This window comes from Tachysurus fulvidraco, chromosome 26 (assembly GCF_022655615.1).
Source record: "Tachysurus fulvidraco isolate hzauxx_2018 chromosome 26, HZAU_PFXX_2.0, whole genome shotgun sequence".
Taxonomy (NCBI): domain Eukaryota; kingdom Metazoa; phylum Chordata; class Actinopteri; order Siluriformes; family Bagridae; genus Tachysurus; species Tachysurus fulvidraco.
This window is the reverse complement of record NC_062543.1, coordinates 13,896,126-13,915,468: the sequence shown is the minus strand read 5'-3', so window position 1 is coordinate 13,915,468 and position 19,343 is coordinate 13,896,126. Positions and strand designations below refer to the sequence as shown.

Here is a 19,343-nt window from a genome sequence, read left to right as displayed (position 1 = left end):
CTGTATTGATAGCTCCGCCCACACATACATACATACATATGTAACCCAGGCAACTAATGGAAAGAAATGTGTCTTTATCATAGCTAAAGGGAAGAACAATATGATTGCAGATAAACAAACAAGCAAAAATGACACACAAGCATAATCATGCAAAGAAGGGCATATATTAGTTCTATGAAACAAAGCAAAACCAACTTTACTCACCTTTCGAGAAGGAAAAAAGAAACCTCTGCGTCCCATCTCAGGCCTTCCTGCTCCTTCAGTTCTCTCCAGCCCTGGAAATATATGATACTTTTCTGCAGTAAGATACGATTTCTGCAGTAAGCTTTCTGCTAGTTAACTGAGGTAATTTGTTAGCTAGTTGGTGAACGACACTCATAGATATCTACAACTAGATGTCCCCTTGGGGTTCTAAATCGTCATCTTGGAGCAACGGTTTTGTACTTCAAATTTATGGACGATGCCGGACTTTTGTGCTGCGTTTGGATGTTCAAATGAATAAAATCTAAAAACCAGACAGCAAGGGATTACGTTACACAAGTGAGAATGTTTTATGATATTGAATGTTACAAAATTATATTTCTTGTTACGTTGGTTTGTTTTGACCACAGCTAATCCATGCTAGTTACCCATTAGTTTTTAACAATTAGGAAAACCGACAATGGTTGTAGATTCCAAAGCTCTTAATAAGGACATTAAAAATTGAACCATGCTTTTTTGCTTACAGGTGAAAAGACCCAACTTTATGTATGTTCTGTAAGATTCCCTTATCTGTCAAACATATTTTATTAGATTGTCCTGGACTTAACACAAGCAGAATGCTCTTTTATCAAGTTACTTCACTTAAGGACATATTTAATGACATTATGCCATTAAAATGACATTTTTTATGACATTAAAAACATTTGTTTTTATTGTGTTTATATTTTATTTGTGTTTTTGTAATTGAATTTTTGTCATGAAAATAGCTTTGATTGATGACATGGCATAAAATAAAATAATCTGAATCTGTTTGTAGATTATCAAGTGATAAACAGCATTATATCATTATATTTTGAAAAAGTAGATTATCTTAATATCAAAACGTTTCATTTTCTCTGGACTCAATGATAAATACAGGTCTGACCGTTGGAACGAACAAAAAAACAAACAAACTAGAAAATCGCATACATGACGATTTATGGTGATATTTCCGTTAGACCTTTGCCTACATTGACGCTGATACATTAAAGAGGAAGGGGTCCCCTGTTCCAATATGGCAGCTCTAGGGTCTCATTTATAAAGCGTGCGTACGCACAAAACGGCGCTGGAAACGTGCGTACGCCAGTTTTCGCGCAAAGGTTGTGATCTATAAAAAACAAACTTGACGGGAAAATGTGAGCACCTATAAGCAAACTTTGAGACGCACATTCTGGAGACAAAGGGAATTGGCGACACAGATGGTGAGGTCATGAACTGAAGTTAGATTGTAGAAAATTCATGTGAGAAGAACGATTATAAGAAATAATAATGACTTTTTCACTCCACTTCATATGTTATATCCACATTATCATGAAGATTAAATCCAACAGTGTTATTTGTGCCGTTTGCTTTAGGCTATATACATCTAGTAAAATCCAAACATAATTCAAAATGTATTAAAAATAAAATAATAATAATCAGTGCTACTCCGTGCAGGGTGTATCTTGCCTTGATGCCCAATGACGCCTGAGGATAGGCACAGGCTCCCCGTGACCCGAGTAGTTCGGATAAGCGGTAGAAGATGAATGAATGAATGAATAATCAGCGCTGCCTTACAGTCACATTGTCCACAACGGGAGCGCAGGAGGAGATGGAGCGACTACATGTGATACAGAATAGCATGAAATACCCCTTTATTAGAGAACTGCAGAATATTTTCCTTAATATACATATATCATAAAATGTCAAAGTCTACCAATACAGTCATGAAGCACAATCTCTACTCATCATCGGTCCTAACTATTACGGTGTTCATTACAAAACAGTCATGAAGAACTATGTGTTTACTATAACATTTCCGTCTTAAATTTTCGCCCACAAATTAATTCTGTGATTTTGTCAAGGTGTTAACGATCAGTCTAATTGCTAGAAACATATAAATCCTCCGGTGACCCGGGTATGTAATGCTTCATGATGGCACTGCTGGCACTGTTGGAGGATTACGCCAATGGGAGAATAAGGAGAGAACGAGTTTTCAGGGACCATGATGATTTCCTGGCCCATTATGATGACTGGCTAATAAGCCGATTTAGAGTCCATAGAGCTGTGCTCTTAGATATATGTGTTGAATTGGGTCCAGTATTAGAGAGGGCAACACGCCGGAACCATGCCATCCCAGTCCAAATACAAGTCCTCACCACTCTGGGGTTCTTGGCAACCGGCTGTTTCCAGCGGGATTTGGTAGACAGGTAAATTATTTATATAAAAAAAACTATAAGTAATCCTCAACTTTGTGTCTAAAACCTTTTCATATATGAAATAATTCTATTGGAATCTATCATCTCACCCTATAGGTCTGGTATATCACAGCCGTCCCTGAGTGTCATAATATCTGTCGTTTTGAATGGTATACTTAATATGGGTAGTCGGTACATCAGGTTCCCCAACATAAGGCCGAAATTAAAATGAAATTTTGCAGCAATGTCTGGTTTCCCAAATGTAATCGCACAATTGACTCGCTCATGTTGCTGCACCATCTGCAAATTAATTTGCTTATGTTAACAGAAAACATGTGCATTCTATTAATGTGCAAATCATATGTGACTCCAACATGACCCTCACAAACATTGTGGCACGTTGGCCTGGTTCAACACATGCTTCCTTTATCCTGACACATAACAGTGTAGGGAACAGACTAAATGCAGGTGCAGCAGCTACGTGATGGCTGGCTTCGTGGTGAGTTTAACAATATTAAAAAGTAGAAAATGTAACAATTTTGTTTTTAATATAATTATAACAATGTTGCTTTTAATATAATTATAATCTGCAGGCGACAGTGGCTACCCCTGAGACGCTGGCTCCTCACCCCATTTTTAAACACCTAGAGAGCAGAGGAAACTCGTTATAACGAGGTCCACTCTCGTGCACGCGCAGTGATTTGCATTGACTATTTATGGTTAAAATGGGTGTGTACAGGGCGGGATTTGAGGCTGCTTCACGTACGCACATCTGCGGGTGATCTGTGATTTATAAAGGGCACGGTTTTATAAATCGGAATTTTTTTTTGGCGTACGCCATTTTTGGATTTTGGGCGTACGTAAACTTTTAGTAGGGATCCTACGCACAGTTTTAAAAGAGACCCCTATTGACGCATTCGTTCCAATGAACTGCCGTAGCCGAGGGCGACATCTAGTGTAGATGTCTATGAACTGCACTGAGGTAATTTTACTTTTAGAAATGTATGTTGAACATTTTTTCAAAAAGATATTGATATGATAGGTTAAATAAAAGTTATATTGATATTGACAGACTGAAAAAAAACGAAAAAGCGATTAAATCAACAACTGTCTTGCTTTATTCATCTCTGCCCTTTTCCCTGAGGAAAAAAACAACTGATTCGGTTCTTTGAGTCAGCTCTTACAATTGCCGTTTTGAGTTATACGCTGGGAGTCGACTCAGTGTCGTTTAGTGAACGGACCGCCGAAAATTAACGGTTGAGTTTGTTTTTGAAAGGAAGTAAGCGGGTCAAGTTACAGTGAGTATTAAAGCCGTGTATAAAGAGTAACTTACCTTTTTATTGGTTGCTTTGAACAGGAATTGAAGTAAAACTAAATGTGTAAAACGGCTTTATGCATGAGGTATTTAGAAAAGCTCACAAAACACTTAATTTCTAACTCTTTGCTATACACCATTGTGTATTGAGAAAAAGTATGTCGTGTGTGTAGGTTATGGATGACACTAGGGTGAGCCCCATGTCCGAGTGGCTTAATTCTGATATTTTCATCATATTTGTGGTTTTCCTGCTGCTCACAATTATTGCCATCGTTACTGTCTGCTGCATCTTAAGACGTCGTCATACACACGAGTACTGTCTCACACACATACACACACTTATACATACGCACACTTATACATACACATGCCATTTATACACACACTCACTTGATTGCCACTTGTTTTCCTCTCATGTTCTGTCTCTCAGGAAAATGGCAGAAGTTGAGATCATTCCATCTGCCAATTCAAGTCCAAACAATAATCCTAGATTCACCTTGAGGATCATAACAGAAAAGAAACATGCCTCAGAGATCGTTCAGATGTTAACAGTACAAACTCGCTCTACTGTAGATGCTGTGTGCACCACTGACCCTGGTGTCTCTGATGTACATGCTGAGGTTATCGAGATTTCTCAAGATCAGTCTCAGATACACACTTTGGCTTCGTGTCACACCGAAACAGACAGCACACTCCACACTGCACAGCAGGCCACCTCTCTTAACTTGCAAACTACCAGTGTTATTATACATCCTGTGCCTGATGATGAAACACAGCTGTAATATCCATCTTTATCAAAAGAGACTTCGAACAAAGGCAACAAACGTAAATGTTGAACTGTTAAAATGTTTTTTCTTTGTCTTGTAAGTGTTTTGTGTAGAGAAAAGTTTTATTTATGGAGGGCTTTATTTATTATTAAAGTATAGTCAACAGAGGGATTTCACTTAAAATAATTTATGTTCAGGTGATGTATTAAGGCTTGTTATTGTTTCCACCCTTGAATTAATACTTTTTTTGGCAATAACTGTAATAAAAAAGAATTATTTAGTGATGAAAAGTCTTCATTTTATCCCATTTAACTAAATGTTGTGGAATCTCGACGAAGCTGTGTAGTGACCATTTGTCAAATTAAATGAAATCAAATAAATGAATCAAACTTAACTCCAAAATAATTCAAATAATCACCAAGATATACAATGGGTTGTGGTTTACACAGTTAAAGGATTGAGTCCAAGCCAGATGACGTGTTTGGTGAGCTTTATTAAAAGGTTTGCAGGCAAACAAACAATTTTGCATCTCCTGCTCCTTGTGCCCAACTGGCTTGACAAAACTGGTAAAAAAAAAACGAAACAAAAAAAAACCATAGGCCCACCCAGGAGCATTCTGGGCTGACACAACTAAACCCCTTTTATCCCCTAGGTGCACATGGCCTAACCCAATAGAAAAGAAATACGAACCAATCCAAGAAGAATAATAAGAAAAGTAATCATATTCTAATTAACATAAATGAACAAAAAAGACCAAAAAATAAACTACTTTTTAACTAAATTTTAACATTACACAAACAAAAATAAACAAATAGCTCATACAAGCAGTTTAGTTTTTTCCTTTCTAACTTTAAGCAAGTTTCTAAAAATACAACTAAGAAAAAACAAATTTAAAACAGATGCCAAAAACATAATTATTTTATTTTTTTAAATAAAACAAGTTTTATTTCTTAAATACTAGTATAAAGTAGGGGGCACGGTGACTTAGTGGTTAGCACGTTTGCCTCACAACTCCAGGGTTGGGGGTTTGATTCCTGCCTCTGCCTAGTGTGTGCGGAGTTTGCATGTTCTCCCCGTGCCTCGGGGGTTTCCTCCCCCGGTCCAAAGACATGCATGGTAGGTTGATTGGCATCTCTGGAAAATTGTCCGTAGTGTGTGATTGCGTGAGTGAATGAGAGTGTGTGTGCCCTGTGATGTGTTGGCACTCCGTCCAGGGTGTATCCTGCCTTGATGCCCAATGACGCCTGAGATAGGCACAGGCTCCCCGTGACCCGAGAAGTTCGGATAAGCGGTAGAAAATGAGTGAGTGAGTGAGTGAGTGAGTGAGTAGTATAAAGTACTTAATAGTAGTATAAAGTACTTAATGGTATACTTTCTTTTCCTTTTTGTAGCCCTTGCCATCATAAGCCCTTGCCATCCTCATTGTGTTTGCTTTTAGATGCCCATCAAATCAGCAGTCACACAGAGGTTATAATAAAAAAAATCCTTACACTGCAAGTATTCTGACATTATTTGTCTTTGGTCACAATGGCACAAAACAAGTGAGCATTTCAAGTTATAATGGATGATAAAACTATAAACAATAAACCCCTGTTAAACCTATAGATTTTTTTGTGATTTAGATAATACATTTAAGATAAATCATGTGAGATCTTTTTTCACCTTTTTTAACTCTTTTTCACCTTAAACTAACAAAACAAAAGTAAGAAAAAAAGAGACATTTAAGATGTGAATTAATGTAAACATTAAGGTTACATATCCACATGAACCTTTCTCAGTTTATAGATTCAGATAATGCTATTAAATTATGCAATATAGAAGATATGTCAATATGTTGTGCAACTTGCAAAACACCAAACCACTGGAGTGCAAAATACTACAATAAATCATTTCAGGAAATAAAAAAAAAGAAAATTTCAGGAAATAAAAAAAAACGCTGTACTGTATCTTATCTGCAATGCACAGGGTTTAGTCCACGTTGCAGTGGATTGTCTTGCGCTAAATTCCTGTCCTCAGACGAGCACCAGAACTAGCGGGGGTCAAGATTTTTTTTCTTTGAGCCCAGTGTTTTGAAGACATTTACCCCAGAAGACGTGTTTATTCGTTGCGACTCTTCTTGAGGAGAAATATGCCGCTAAGCTCTCCCGCGGAGTGAAGAAGAGGTGGACAGTTGAAGTGTCCAATGGAGTTAAGAGATTTGTGCTCAAGCTATTTTCAAGACTTTAAATTGGTTCATAACTTGTAAAAATAACAGACCCACATGGAGACTGACCAATATCATCGATATACGAAAAAATATGAAATTGACAAAATTTGGACATAGGAGGTTTCCGCAGAACAGCAAGATTTATGATGCTGTTCTACATATAAGATATACTCTGTTAGGAAATACTGTATAACAAATTAAAAACCCAATCATAAAAATATATATCAAACATCTTAATGTCTATACAAATAAAATTGTGGAATTAAAATTGTGAGGATCAATCCAGACTCAATTCATCCACTAAGTAAGGCTCTTTCTCCTTAAGGACTTTATAGGCTTCTGCTTTCACAACTCCTGTATTGAGAGATTTGTACAGGAGCCTCATTTGCTCACATGATGGTGATGCTGCATGAATTTCCTTGTACTTTTCATTACTAATCATCATCTTGCTCTTTAAACAGTCTGCTATCTCCATTACCGAAGAAACTCTCTGAATGAGATGTTCCATGTGTCGATCCATAAAGTCAGCACCTAAAATGCAAATGTAAAGGTTACACATTTTAATAATGTACACAATATTTATATAGTATTTTTTTGTGTTTTTAGAAATGTCAGTTTACAGGACAGTTTAATGTGTAAGACTGCTGAGTGTCCTAAATACAGTGGGAAACTTAAAACTAAAATTTACATGCAGCCTTACCTGTGGTATCTGATGTGGGTGTGGGTGTGGCTGCAGCTGTACCTGTTTTGGCAAGTTAGACAATAAGACTTTGACAGATTAATGCACACCTAGAGATAAAATAAATTTAGTAACTGTGAAACCACTTGACTTGACTGCCATTGATAACCTTATATACACACTAACAAGCAACATACCAACAATCAACCATTTATTTATTCAGTTACTCACCCAAAACTGATTACACTTAGCTCCTGTTTACTCTTGATTCCACAAAAAATCCAAAATAACTGCAAATAATTACCCTCATAATGAAGTCTTTTATCTTTTTATCCTTGAAATAGCCCAATATTCCTAATTATCCATTATCCTTGTAGTTTCTTTAAATATGTGGTAATATAAAAACATTTGCTTACCTGCAAGCAAGACCAAACGGGGCTGCCACACTTCCTGGTCATTTTCATCCAAAAGACCTACAGTGACTTCATCAACCTCAGTTTTACAGAACATCTCAAATGTAGGATGATAGTTTGGGCCATAGTCACAATCAAACTTCTCAATCTAAGGAAATAGATAACGCTGAGATTATTTCAGAATGAACGAATTACAAGGTCAACTATGATTCATTGAAAAGGACAAAAGCTCTTATGAGAATTTTGTATTATAGTATGAGCTGTACCCTACCCTGGGTTGTAATACATAGTCATGGTCAGTATCTTTACAACATGGCTTGTATTTTTTGCCAGAAGTCAGTTTACATTTGGAGCTTGTCTCAATGTATGTCATGCTCCTATGCTGTCTGTGCACCTTCAAGGGAAACCAAATGAAATAGTGTTCACTTTAAAAGCTAAAATCTAGAAATAGATTTTTGGAAAAACAGCAGTACATATTTTAGTCACTTCCCATGATGACCAAATCATGTAAAGGATAATAAAATAAATATTTAGCGCTACTTATTAAAGCTGATTACCTCTTCAACTGGCACATTGCCTGGCAAAAGATGTATATGCAGTTTACTCTTCCTGGAATTTCCATATTTTTTTTTGTAGAACAAAATCACTTGGGCTTTGACGGGAAATTTTAGGGAAATACGTTTCAAGAGGCCAAATAAGGAGAGACCTTGAATGTCTATGATGACATGTGTGTTTGTTACTTTTAGTGGCTGAATAAGTTCCACATTACCACCAGTCACATGTGCTGAAATCAATTTAACCTCATCTGTACCTGTAACATATAAAGAAACAGAACCAGGCATGGCAGATAATAATGACAACATGATTTGGATAATATTTTACCCCAGTAGTTTACACATAAATTTTCTGACAAAGGCGATCTGGTATACTAGATTTATTATTGTATGCACTTAATTCCATAATTACAGTTGAGTTACTTTCAATGTGCAAATTTGTAATCAGGCCTCAGATGCTACTGATATTTAGAAAGCGCTATTTAGAGAGTTACACATACAGGACAGAGTTTGCCACTCTCTGACAGTTTGATGTAATCACAATATGTCCACACTGAGGGTTTTTCTTTGTTTGTTTATTTGTAGAAGATAGCATTATATTCTCATTTGTCAAATCTAAAAAGCTATGGTATGATAACATTCATTATATCTCACATATAATCATTCTCATGAACTGACTTTACAGCAGTAAAAATATTAGATATGAAATATTAGTTTAGATGTAATGGATTTTTTGCCTGTTTATGTTTTTGATTACAAAGCAATCTATGTACAGTGTATGTATTCTTTATCATTTCAAATTATATCATTCAAAGTAACATTTAATACATCACTGCAAAATGTCATACAGTATTCACAAACAATTAATGTCAGTGAGCAGATTTCACTTTAATTAAGCTGCTTATAAATGTTTCATATTTTTCCATGGATTTATAAAAGATAGCTATGACTTACAGATCTCACAATGTGGAAGATGCAGATGACGGATAGAGCCTTCATGGCAGGCGATACTGTACAAAGGTCCTGCAAGCTGCAGGTGTCCTAGTCCATCCAAGTCACAGCTGTCCCAGGACTCTATTCTGTACAGCACTTCCCCTTTCCCATCCATCTCAAACACAAGACTGGTCAATTTGCACATAAACTGACCAGCATGATCACAGAGGAACCTCAAAATAATAGGAAAATAATAGGAATAACATGTCCTGCTATAATATTGTCAGCAATCAATAGTTTGTTTGTTTAAAGGGGTGGACAAAAAACATTTCCTCTCAGAATAGTGGAGCCTGCTATGCCACCAGGTACACTACTCTTATTGGTATGTTTTGCAAGCATGTATGGGTACGAGGTCCAAACATTTTGAATTGTACCGCAGTAGGCATTGGATTCGTTTTTCAATTGATTTTCAATACACATACAAATAACCTATTTTGCTTTGCAGTAATGATTAGTGTTTTTTGTGGGCACTATAAATAAAAGCCTAAAAGCTTGGACATGAAATAGATTTCGTCTGAATGACTTACTACCCTTGGAAATAAAGAGGCATATTACCTATATTCATCTTTGTTCTTATTCCCAGCGTAGTTTTCAACTAGTTCTGGAATGAAAAGCTCCATCAAAGTCTGTGGAAAAAAGTAGACCATGTGTGGATAGTCTCACATATTATGCACACATGCACGTATATATATATATATATATATATATATATATATATATATATATATATATATATATATATATATATATATATTCTGTAATCAACATCTTCAAATACCACCAGAGATTTTCTATGGTTTTTAAGCTACAGTAGGTGACGCTGTCGCCCACTGTAGAATCGTCTAGGACCTGCAACTAAACCTTTGGTGGAATGTGAGGTATGCATATGTCATAATTATTATTATTTAAAATTAAATTTATTGTCCTGTTAGAAATCAGGTTATGTAGTGTAACCAATGTTCCTTTAACACTGAACTTGCAAACTATGTCCCTAGATCTATGTCTCAGTGGCACTTCCAGAAGTGTCAGTGTGTATCCTATTCTTGAAGATGTTTGTTGCAGTGTACACTAAACTATGCTCATGACGCTCAGATATCTATGTCTATGTGATATCCATATCACAGTCTAATCTATTTCATCTGATCAATAAATATATTATTTATTTAGCATCAAGACACTATCACTATCAGGAAAAGGGGGTTAATACTTGAGGTTCCTTACACATTCACTCTGTGAAGTTATCGAAAACAGTGTGAAAATTTTATGCACAATTCCAAATGTAAATTGTTTCAAGTATAAAATGTGGAAAGTAACTTCCTCTGGTTAAAACTTTTGAGTGAGGAGGAACAGGAGGAGCACTGCCAGCGTTCCGAGTTCCTAGTCTGATCGTCTCTTCTTACGGAGCTACTTGGTCAGTCCTGATGTTCTACTCCTGGTTGGAGTCTCGTCTCCCAGTGGTCACCCTGCCAGGGATTGATCTACATGGTCAGCCAGTGCCTCATGGGATTGTTGTGGATGGAGACGCCCAGAGACTGTCATGCCTGCTTTGAACCAATGTTGTGTCAGTCAGCTGTATGCTCTGGTCTTTATCAGCGTTCAGGTCTGTGATGAACTCAGAGCTCTCGGTGGCACAATTATAAACTGTTGTAGAAAGGACATTATTTACATTTACATTATTTACTGTAGAGTGTTGCCTAAATGAGGATGGATTCCCTTCTGAGCCTGGTTCCTCTCAAGGTTTCTTCCTCATATCATCTCAGGGAGATTTTCCTTGCCGCCATCGCCTCCGGCTTGCTCATTAGTTATATGGATAGATATATAGAATTTTAAGTCAATATTCTTTAAATTCATTCATTCATTTATTCATTTTCTACCGTTTATCCGAACTTCTCGGGTCACGGGGAGCCTGTGCCTATCTCAGGCGTCATCGGGCATCGAGGCAGGATACACCCTGGACGGAGTCCCAACCCATCACAGGGCACACACACACTCTCATTCACTCACACACTCACACACTACAGACAATTTTCCAGAGATGCCAATCAACCTACCATGCATGTCTTTGGACCGGGGGAGGAAACCGGAGTACCCAGAGGAAACCCCCGAGGCACGGGGAGAACACTCTGCACACACAAGGCGGAGGTGGGAATCGAACCACCAACCCTGGAGGTGTGAGGCGAACATGCTAACCACTAAGCCACCGTGTCTTTAAATTAATTTTAAAGGTTAGTTGTGAATATTCATTTATTTATTTTTACCCTAATTTTTCTTCTTCTTATTATATATTTATTTATTCTCTATCTTCTGTTTCCATACTTCTGTAAAGCTGCTTTGAAACAATGCAAATTGTTAAAAGGGCTATACAAATAAATTGAATTGAATTGAGGTTACACACAGGTGCATTGTGGGAAAGAAGCTGACTGATGGAAGTGGAATCTCACTTACTGATCAGACTCCTTCACAAAAACATGATCTGAAAATCATCTTTATGTTTCTATTTGATTCCTGGATTAAAATGTAAGTTATGTGATAATTTTATATTTCAGCTTTTACTATTAGTGTGAAGTCGAGTTATTTACTTACCTCCTCTGAAGAAGCTGTGTAAAACAACAGAGAGAAATGTAATGTTAGATAAAATACAATGAGGGCTACTATTAGAAGAACATTTTGTACATCTCCTTGTGTTTTGTACTTCTCAGGTGTGCTGTGATTAATCAAGAAAGAACTTGCTTCACACACAAGCCAAAAAAAACAAGGCCATAGTACTTTTGGCTCATGTACAGAAAATCATTTTATTTTGATAAATTTAAAAGAATAAAACTGAGCATTGTCTATGTGTTTAAGAATATATAGTAAGAAACTATGCAAATAGATTTTATTCCTTAATAAACTTCACACTACCTGTATAATGTGTAAATAATATCTTTAATAAAGGATGCATTATAAAACTATAGACAAAAACTGTAAAAACTGTCGGACGCTTTTACTTGCGCTCTGTGCTTTGCGCTTTTGCTTTTTCGCTTTTATCTTTTGATTTAACTACCAGCAGTTCAGCACAGTGCTCTAACTAAACAATTTGGCACTCACACTAAAACTACAAATTCCTGAAACTATATTGACATTTGGAATATTCAACAACTTGGGGAATTTGTCATAGCGGTCTACCAGTCTGCTATTACCGGCAGTTTACAATCCTAAATCAGGACAACACAGCTGCCCACACTCAAACAGAAGAGAAAATGCCTTCTTTTGGATCTCAATCCACCTGCTGCTCAAAATGCCACAGACTTCTACAAAAGATTGCAGTTCTCGAAATAAAGTTACTTGTGGTGCTGCCGACCCTGCCAGAACATACAGCAGAGCTTCATCGTGGTCCCTCTCAACATAAAGCTGGTGAGTCCTGTGAACCTAATGCTTCTAAACAGGTCATAGTGAGCTCAGAGAAATTTAAAGTAATTGAGGACACAAACCGATGGCATAAACAGGGTGCGAGACCCAAAGGTGCTGCATTAGCATCATCTACCCCGGATATGGGTCCAGCTCGAGTAGCTATTATTGGTATTCCACCACCCCCCGTGAGGCTTGAAAATAGATATGAAGCACTAGTGAGTTTGGGCGAAGAATCCCTAAATGTTAATGGACGCAGATCACATCAGCCAGTAGCTAACGGAGCTAACAGACGCTCAATATCATACAGGCAGCGGCGCTCCACTCAGACAGCAGCCAAGCCAAGCACGCTGATAGTGGGTAACTCTATTATCAGAAACATTGGAAGCAAGGCTACCTGTACATACTGTTTTCCTCGGGCAATGGTTTCTGATGTTAACAAGGAACTTTACAACATTCTGATGAAACATGAGTCTCTCAGTCGGATTGTCATACATGTGGGAAAGAATGATATTTGGAAAGAGCAGTCTGAGCTCCTCAAGAGGGATTTCCATGAACTTTTTGAAACACTTGCAAGACTGAAAGTTCAATCATTCATCAGTGGACCTCTCCCAGCCAGAGGAACAAATATGTTTTCTCGGCTACTAAGTTTAAATTCATGGCTGTAAAAAACCTGCACCATGAGAGGACTGAATTACATTGACAATTTTAATATCTTCTGGAGTCAAAGGCAACTTTTTAACAGAGATGGTATCCACCCAAACAAACTAGGTGCTAGGTTGCTTAAAGACAATATTTTTTTCTTCCTTCATCATTCATCAGCTGAGTGTGCCAGTCCACTCAGGATTTCACACCAACACTTGGATGGACATTCAGTTGACAAGGATAAAACTCCGCAGCCACAACAACTACTGTTCACAGACACAGCTCAGGCTGAGCCCTGCCCACAGAACTCACTACAGCTGGAAGGTGAATCAACACCCAAGGACGTTTCTGTGGATAACAACCAGGAAAAACAAGATAACACACCCGAGCCTCCAGGAACACCAGAATCACAGCTGATGTCATCACACTCTGTCTCCCTCTCTTCAACATCACCACTTCTGTGCTTTTCAGAGAAAATGGAGAAACTGGTATCTGCTGGAACTAAGCTTTCCCACTCTATTGCTGCGAGTCCCCAAATACCAACCAAGAAACGGCAGTCTCCACAACCACCAAAGCCTCCCGGCTCAGCCTGCCCTCCCCCTCCATCTGAGAGGGCACTCCGACCTCTGCCTCAACGTCAGGGATCACACCAGCCCTCATCTGCAAACAGCACTGGTGACTGATATGTGTTGGGTCTCCGCTATGACAGCAGTAACAATCAGAAATGTTTTCAGAACAAGCGGGAGCCCAATGTCCCTTTAGCTTTCCCTATCTCTGTCCTGATATGTGATAGAAAGACGAAGGCCCTCTCCAGCCACACGACGACTCTATCTAATCTACTGCCTTTAAGACGTCATTCTGAGATGGATACAGGGCCAAAACCAGTTACTGTTAAATTAGCACTTCTGAACATCCGTTCATTAAAGAACAAATCATTTTTATTTAACGATCTTATCACCACTAACAACCTGTTCTTCATGTTTCTAAATGAAACCTGGTTAGATGACAGCTGCAGCGCTACAGTCCTCAATGAATCAGCCCCACCCAGCTTTACTTTTATAAGTGTCTGTAGAGCTGTTAGAAGAGGTGGAGGAATAGCTGCTTTATTCAAAGATGCCTTTCAATGCAAGCAAGTGTTACTTGGTGATTACCAGTCTTTTGAATATCTGTGTATTGTTCTAAAAGGTACACCACGCATTCTGTTTACAATTATTTATAGGCCTCCCAAATACACCCCACCTTTTGTTGATGAATTCACAGAACTTTTATCAACAACCTCCTCTGAATTTGATTATTTTGTTATTGCTGGAGATTTCAACATTCATATAGACAATGCAGAAAACAATACTGCAATTGAACTGTTAAATGTTTTTAACACTTTTGATCTGACCCAGCACGTGCAAGGTCCTAAACACAATAGGGGACACACTCTTGATCTGCTCATTAGCAAAGGTCTAAACATTCCATCCACTGTTATCAAGGATGAAGCGCTATCTGACCATTTCTGTGTTTACTTTGATTTATTGATCTGCCCTGCCACTGATGCTAGATCTGTCTATGTCGAAAAAAGGTTCATAAATGAAGACACCAGTGAGGTATTTATGAATGCTATATCAATGTTGCCAAACATATCAGCAGACTCTGTTGATGTTCTCCTTGAAAATTTTAACTTAAAAGTTAAAGATGTTATTGATGGTATAGCTCCAGTAAAGGTCAGGATGATCACTGGCAGACGTAAAGCACCTTGGAGAAACACAACAGCGGTACAGAGCATGAAAAGAACGTGCAGAAAAGCTGAACGTATGTGGCGGAAAACAAAACTTGAAGTACATTATAGCATCTATAAGGACAGTCTTCGTGCTTTCAATGTAGAACTAGGCACAGCTAGACAGATCTTCTTCTCAAACATTATAAACAACAACATAAACAACACTCGCACTCTTTTTGCTACTGTAGAGACACTAACAAACCCCCCAAATCAAGTTCCTAGTGAAATGCTCTCTGACAACAAATGTAATGAGTTTGCAACCTTTTTCTCTGAGAAAATCAGTAATATCAGAATGGCAATCAATACGGCCCCATATTGTAATGTGGTCAGTCAGACCTCACTATAACAACCTCAAAAATTTGTCATTTTCTCAGAATTTGACATAATTGATATAAAAAACCCGGAAGAAACAGTACAACATCTTAAAGCATCAACTTGCAGCCTTGACACCCTCCCCACATCCTTTCTCAAAAAGGTACTTAACTGCTTAGAAACTGACCTCTTAAAAATAGTAAATACCTCTCTGCTCACAGGCACTTTTCCAGAGTCCCTAAAAACGGCAGTTGTTAAGCCTCTCCTAAAAAAGAGTAACCTAGACAAAACCATACTTAGCAACTACAGACCAATCTCAAATCTTCCTTTTATAGGCAAGATCATTGAAAAGGTTGTTTTCAATCAGCTGAACAAATTCTTAAATTCAAATGGCTACCTGGACAATTTTCAATCTGGTTTCCGCCAGCATCATAGCACAGAGACCGTGCTCATAAAGATAATAAATGATATTCGCTTAAACTCTGATTCTGGTAAAATATCAGTGCTGGTGCTACTAGATCTTAGTGCTGCCTTTGACACGGTAGATCACATCATACTTTTACATAGACTGGAAAACTGGGTAGGGCTTTCTGGGATGGTCCTCAAATGTTTTAAATCATACCTAAAAGGGAGAGGTTACTATGTGAACATAGGTAACCATAAATCTGAGTGGACAATCATGACATGTGGAGTCCCACAGGGCTCAATTCTTGCACCGCTTCTCTTTAATGTGTATATGCTCCCAATTGGTCAAATAATGAAAAAGAACCAAATTGCTTACCACAGCTATGCAGATGACACCCAGATATACTTAGCCCTGTCCCCTAATGACTACATCCCCATTGACTCTCTATGTAAGTGCATTGATGAAATTAACAGTTGGATGCGTCAAAACTTCCTCCAGTTAAACAAAGACAAAACCGAAGTCATTGTATTCGGAAATAAAGATGAAACTCTCAAGGTTAACACACACCTTTACTCTAGGGGTCTAAAGACACAAAATTAAGTCAGAAACCTTGGTGTAATTTTAGAGTCTGACCTTAATTTCAGTAGTCATGTGAAAGCGATAAGCAAATCAGCTTACTACCATCTCAGAAATATAGCCAGAATTGGATGTTTTGTCTCAAGACAGGACTTAGAGAAACTTGTTCATGCTTTCATCACCAGCAGGGTGGATTATTGCAATGGACTCCTTACTGGGATCCCCAAAAAGACCATTAGACAGCTGCAGCTCATACAGAACGCTGCTGCCAGAATTCTGACCAGAACCAAAAAATCTGAGCATATCACTCCAGTCCTCAGGTCCTTACACTGGCTTCCAGTTACATTTAGAATAGATTTTAAAGTATTGTTACTGGTTTATAAATCACTTCATGGCTTAGGACCGAAATACATTACAGGTATGGTAATTGAATATAAACCAAGCAGACTACTCAGATCATTAGGATCAGGTCAGTTAGAGATACCAAGGGTTCACTCAAAACAAGGTGCGTCAGCATTTAGTTATTACGCCACCTATAGCTGGAATCAGCTTCCAGAAGAGATCAGATGTGCTTCAACAGTAGACACTTTTAAATCAAGATTAAAAACACATCTGTTTAACTCTGCATTTACTGAATGAGCGCTGTGCTGCTTCACACTGACTGTGCTGCTTCACACTGACTGCACTTTTTATCCAAATCACTTTTACTCCTGTTTTATTCTTTTTAACACATTTTAAACTGTTTTTATTAAAATAACATTTATTTTCTTTAATTGTTATTTGTTTTTGTTATGATTTTATCGTGTTTCTTATTTTTCATATATATTTCTTTTTCTCTTTTATAAACTGTTTTCTAATTTCTATGTAAAGCACTTTGAATGACCTCTGTGTATGAAATGTGCTATACAAATAAACTTGCCTTGCCTTGCCTAAATAAAGTGTGAATATCATAATTTAGAATGTGCTTACTGGACAACACTTCAGGCTGTAAAGATGAACAGGTGTGTTTACTTTTGTACCTCCTTCCATACTCACCAGTCAGTAGAACAGATTTCTCCATTTTCTTTCTCTCATCTTCTGTCCATTTTCTGTGTCTCTGAGGAAGTGAATAAAACAGTGTGAAAGTTTTATACAAGACTCCATACTTTATGTAAATAAAGTGTTAAATTAACATGAAGTGTTTCTCTGTTCAGATCACTGTGTGTGTGTGTGTGTGTGTGTGTGTGTGTGTGTGTGTGTGTGTGTGTGTGTGTGTGTGTGTGTGTGTAATATTACTAACTGTACACACTGAGCTGATTGAGGTTGATTTAAACTGATATTGTATTCAGTAACACACTGAGTTTGAATGCAGCCAGCTGAAGAACACAATCATTAAACACTAAACTGAAAGAAAAAAGTTTTACTGTACAGTAACTTAATTTTGTTAGTGTTTTAGGTTGTCTGAATCGATCCTCAAGTTAAACTGAACACGTGTTAAACCTTTTCTGTGTCACTTTAAATGAAATTTAAGAAAAGGTTTGCAGATAAACATCAAAAGAACGAAAGTCATCATTTTTCTTACATTTATTTTGTTTGTTCCCACAAAATGTTTACACTCCTAGAAATAATAATTACATCATAACACCAGTAATAACAGGAGATTGCTAGCAAACAGTTCAACTGTGTTTCTAGAACAATTCAATGTGATTTTTTCATCCACAATAAACCATCACTGGGAGCCGGTTGCCATGGTAACTCATTTACCCCTCACTGATCACTGGTCTAACTATAACATAATTTATGTTTTTTATGTTGCTATCATCAGTAAGAGATTAATAAATGTAATATTTTATAACAGTTTACTCACCTGTACAACACAGATTTCTTTAACTACAGGAGGATGGGGGGGAAAAAGCACAATAAGATTGTTGAGATTATTAAAAATGCATTGTTATTTTCAGTATTTCTGTACTTTATCCTGTAGTTTTAGCTGTAAACATTCCATAAAAGTCTGTTTTGATCCTGTACTGTATTGTTTCTCTTCTCTTTCTGCTCTTCAGGATCTTTCAGTATTAATGCAGTAAGAAACAAATTCCCCAGATGACTTACTTCCATTCTGTTCGAATCTCTTTCATGCAGCATTATCAAGTGTGACTCTCTAACTCACATCTCTCTGTAGATCTGTTCACAACAGTAAAGTTAGCCAGGATCAGTAACTTTAATAAAGAGTTATTGTTATCAAATCACATTCAAACAAAAACCTTCAGCTTTTTCTCTCTCAGTATCAGTGTGTAGGTCAGATTTCTGTGTCTGTACAACACTAAATGTCAAACTAGACACCAGCATGATGTTCTGTTAGAGATCACAGTCTGTCGTGTTCACTACACTATGCTCATGATGCTCAGTGGTACATTAACAAGTAACTACCAAATTAATTTATAATTAAATTGACTCTCACTTCTCTCTTCTGTCCTCTGTGGAGCTCCAGATTGCTCCTGTATCTGTGAATAAGAAAGTGTAAATGTGTTGTGAATGCGTTTAAAGATAAATTATAAAATAAAGAAAAGAAGTGGTACTTTGGTCATAAAACTGGTTCATTATCTTCCTAAACAAATCTAAGATCATAAAAGTTTAACAGTTCAGTTAGCCATCAGTCAGTAAATCTACATAACATTCTGATATACTGTGATCATCATCATCTGCTCACATTGGACAGATTCATCAGGTACAGAAACATAACTGTAGAGGGAAAAATCATGCAGCCAGAAACATGTAATAAAAAAACTTACCACTGTGAGAAGTATCATGTAAAACAACAAAGAGAAATGTAATGTTAGATAAAATACAATGAGAAAAACTTATGATTTACAGTCAGGACAGCTGATAAACAATCTTCACTCTGTGCTTTCAAAGATACAATTTTAAC

General features: G+C 37.3%; 3 protein-coding genes across 4 annotated transcripts in view; 1 reads left to right on the top strand and 2 right to left on the bottom strand.

Moving 5' to 3' along the window:
- LOC113636639 (trichohyalin-like) overlaps positions 1-19,343 on the bottom strand; it is a 501,252-nt gene that overhangs the window by 204,797 nt on the left and 277,112 nt on the right. The gene's annotated exons all lie outside the window — the stretch shown is intronic.
- si:dkey-111e8.4 (uncharacterized protein LOC793802 homolog) lies at positions 3,414-5,177 on the top strand. The gene is made up of 3 exons (XM_047809466.1): positions 3,414-3,818; positions 3,906-4,045; positions 4,163-5,177. Exons 1-3 carry the CDS (start codon positions 3,810-3,812, stop codon positions 4,512-4,514), a joined length of 501 nt encoding a protein of 166 aa, XP_047665422.1. The 5' UTR covers positions 3,414-3,809; the 3' UTR covers positions 4,515-5,177.
- LOC113641510 (NACHT, LRR and PYD domains-containing protein 1-like) lies at positions 6,634-17,510 on the bottom strand. 2 transcript variants are annotated; one of them, XM_047809440.1, is made up of 9 exons: positions 17,474-17,510; positions 11,928-11,941; positions 9,900-9,970; positions 9,306-9,517; positions 8,355-8,608; positions 8,069-8,191; positions 7,801-7,945; positions 7,406-7,447; positions 6,634-7,236 (listed from the first exon to the last, which is right to left on the bottom strand). In XM_047809440.1, exons 1-9 carry the CDS (start codon positions 17,496-17,498, stop codon positions 6,983-6,985), a joined length of 1,140 nt encoding a protein of 379 aa, XP_047665396.1. In that variant the 5' UTR covers positions 17,499-17,510; the 3' UTR covers positions 6,634-6,982. The 2 variants fall into 2 exon arrangements, with proteins under 2 accessions (XP_047665396.1, XP_047665397.1); XM_047809441.1 differs by lacking the exon at positions 7,406-7,447.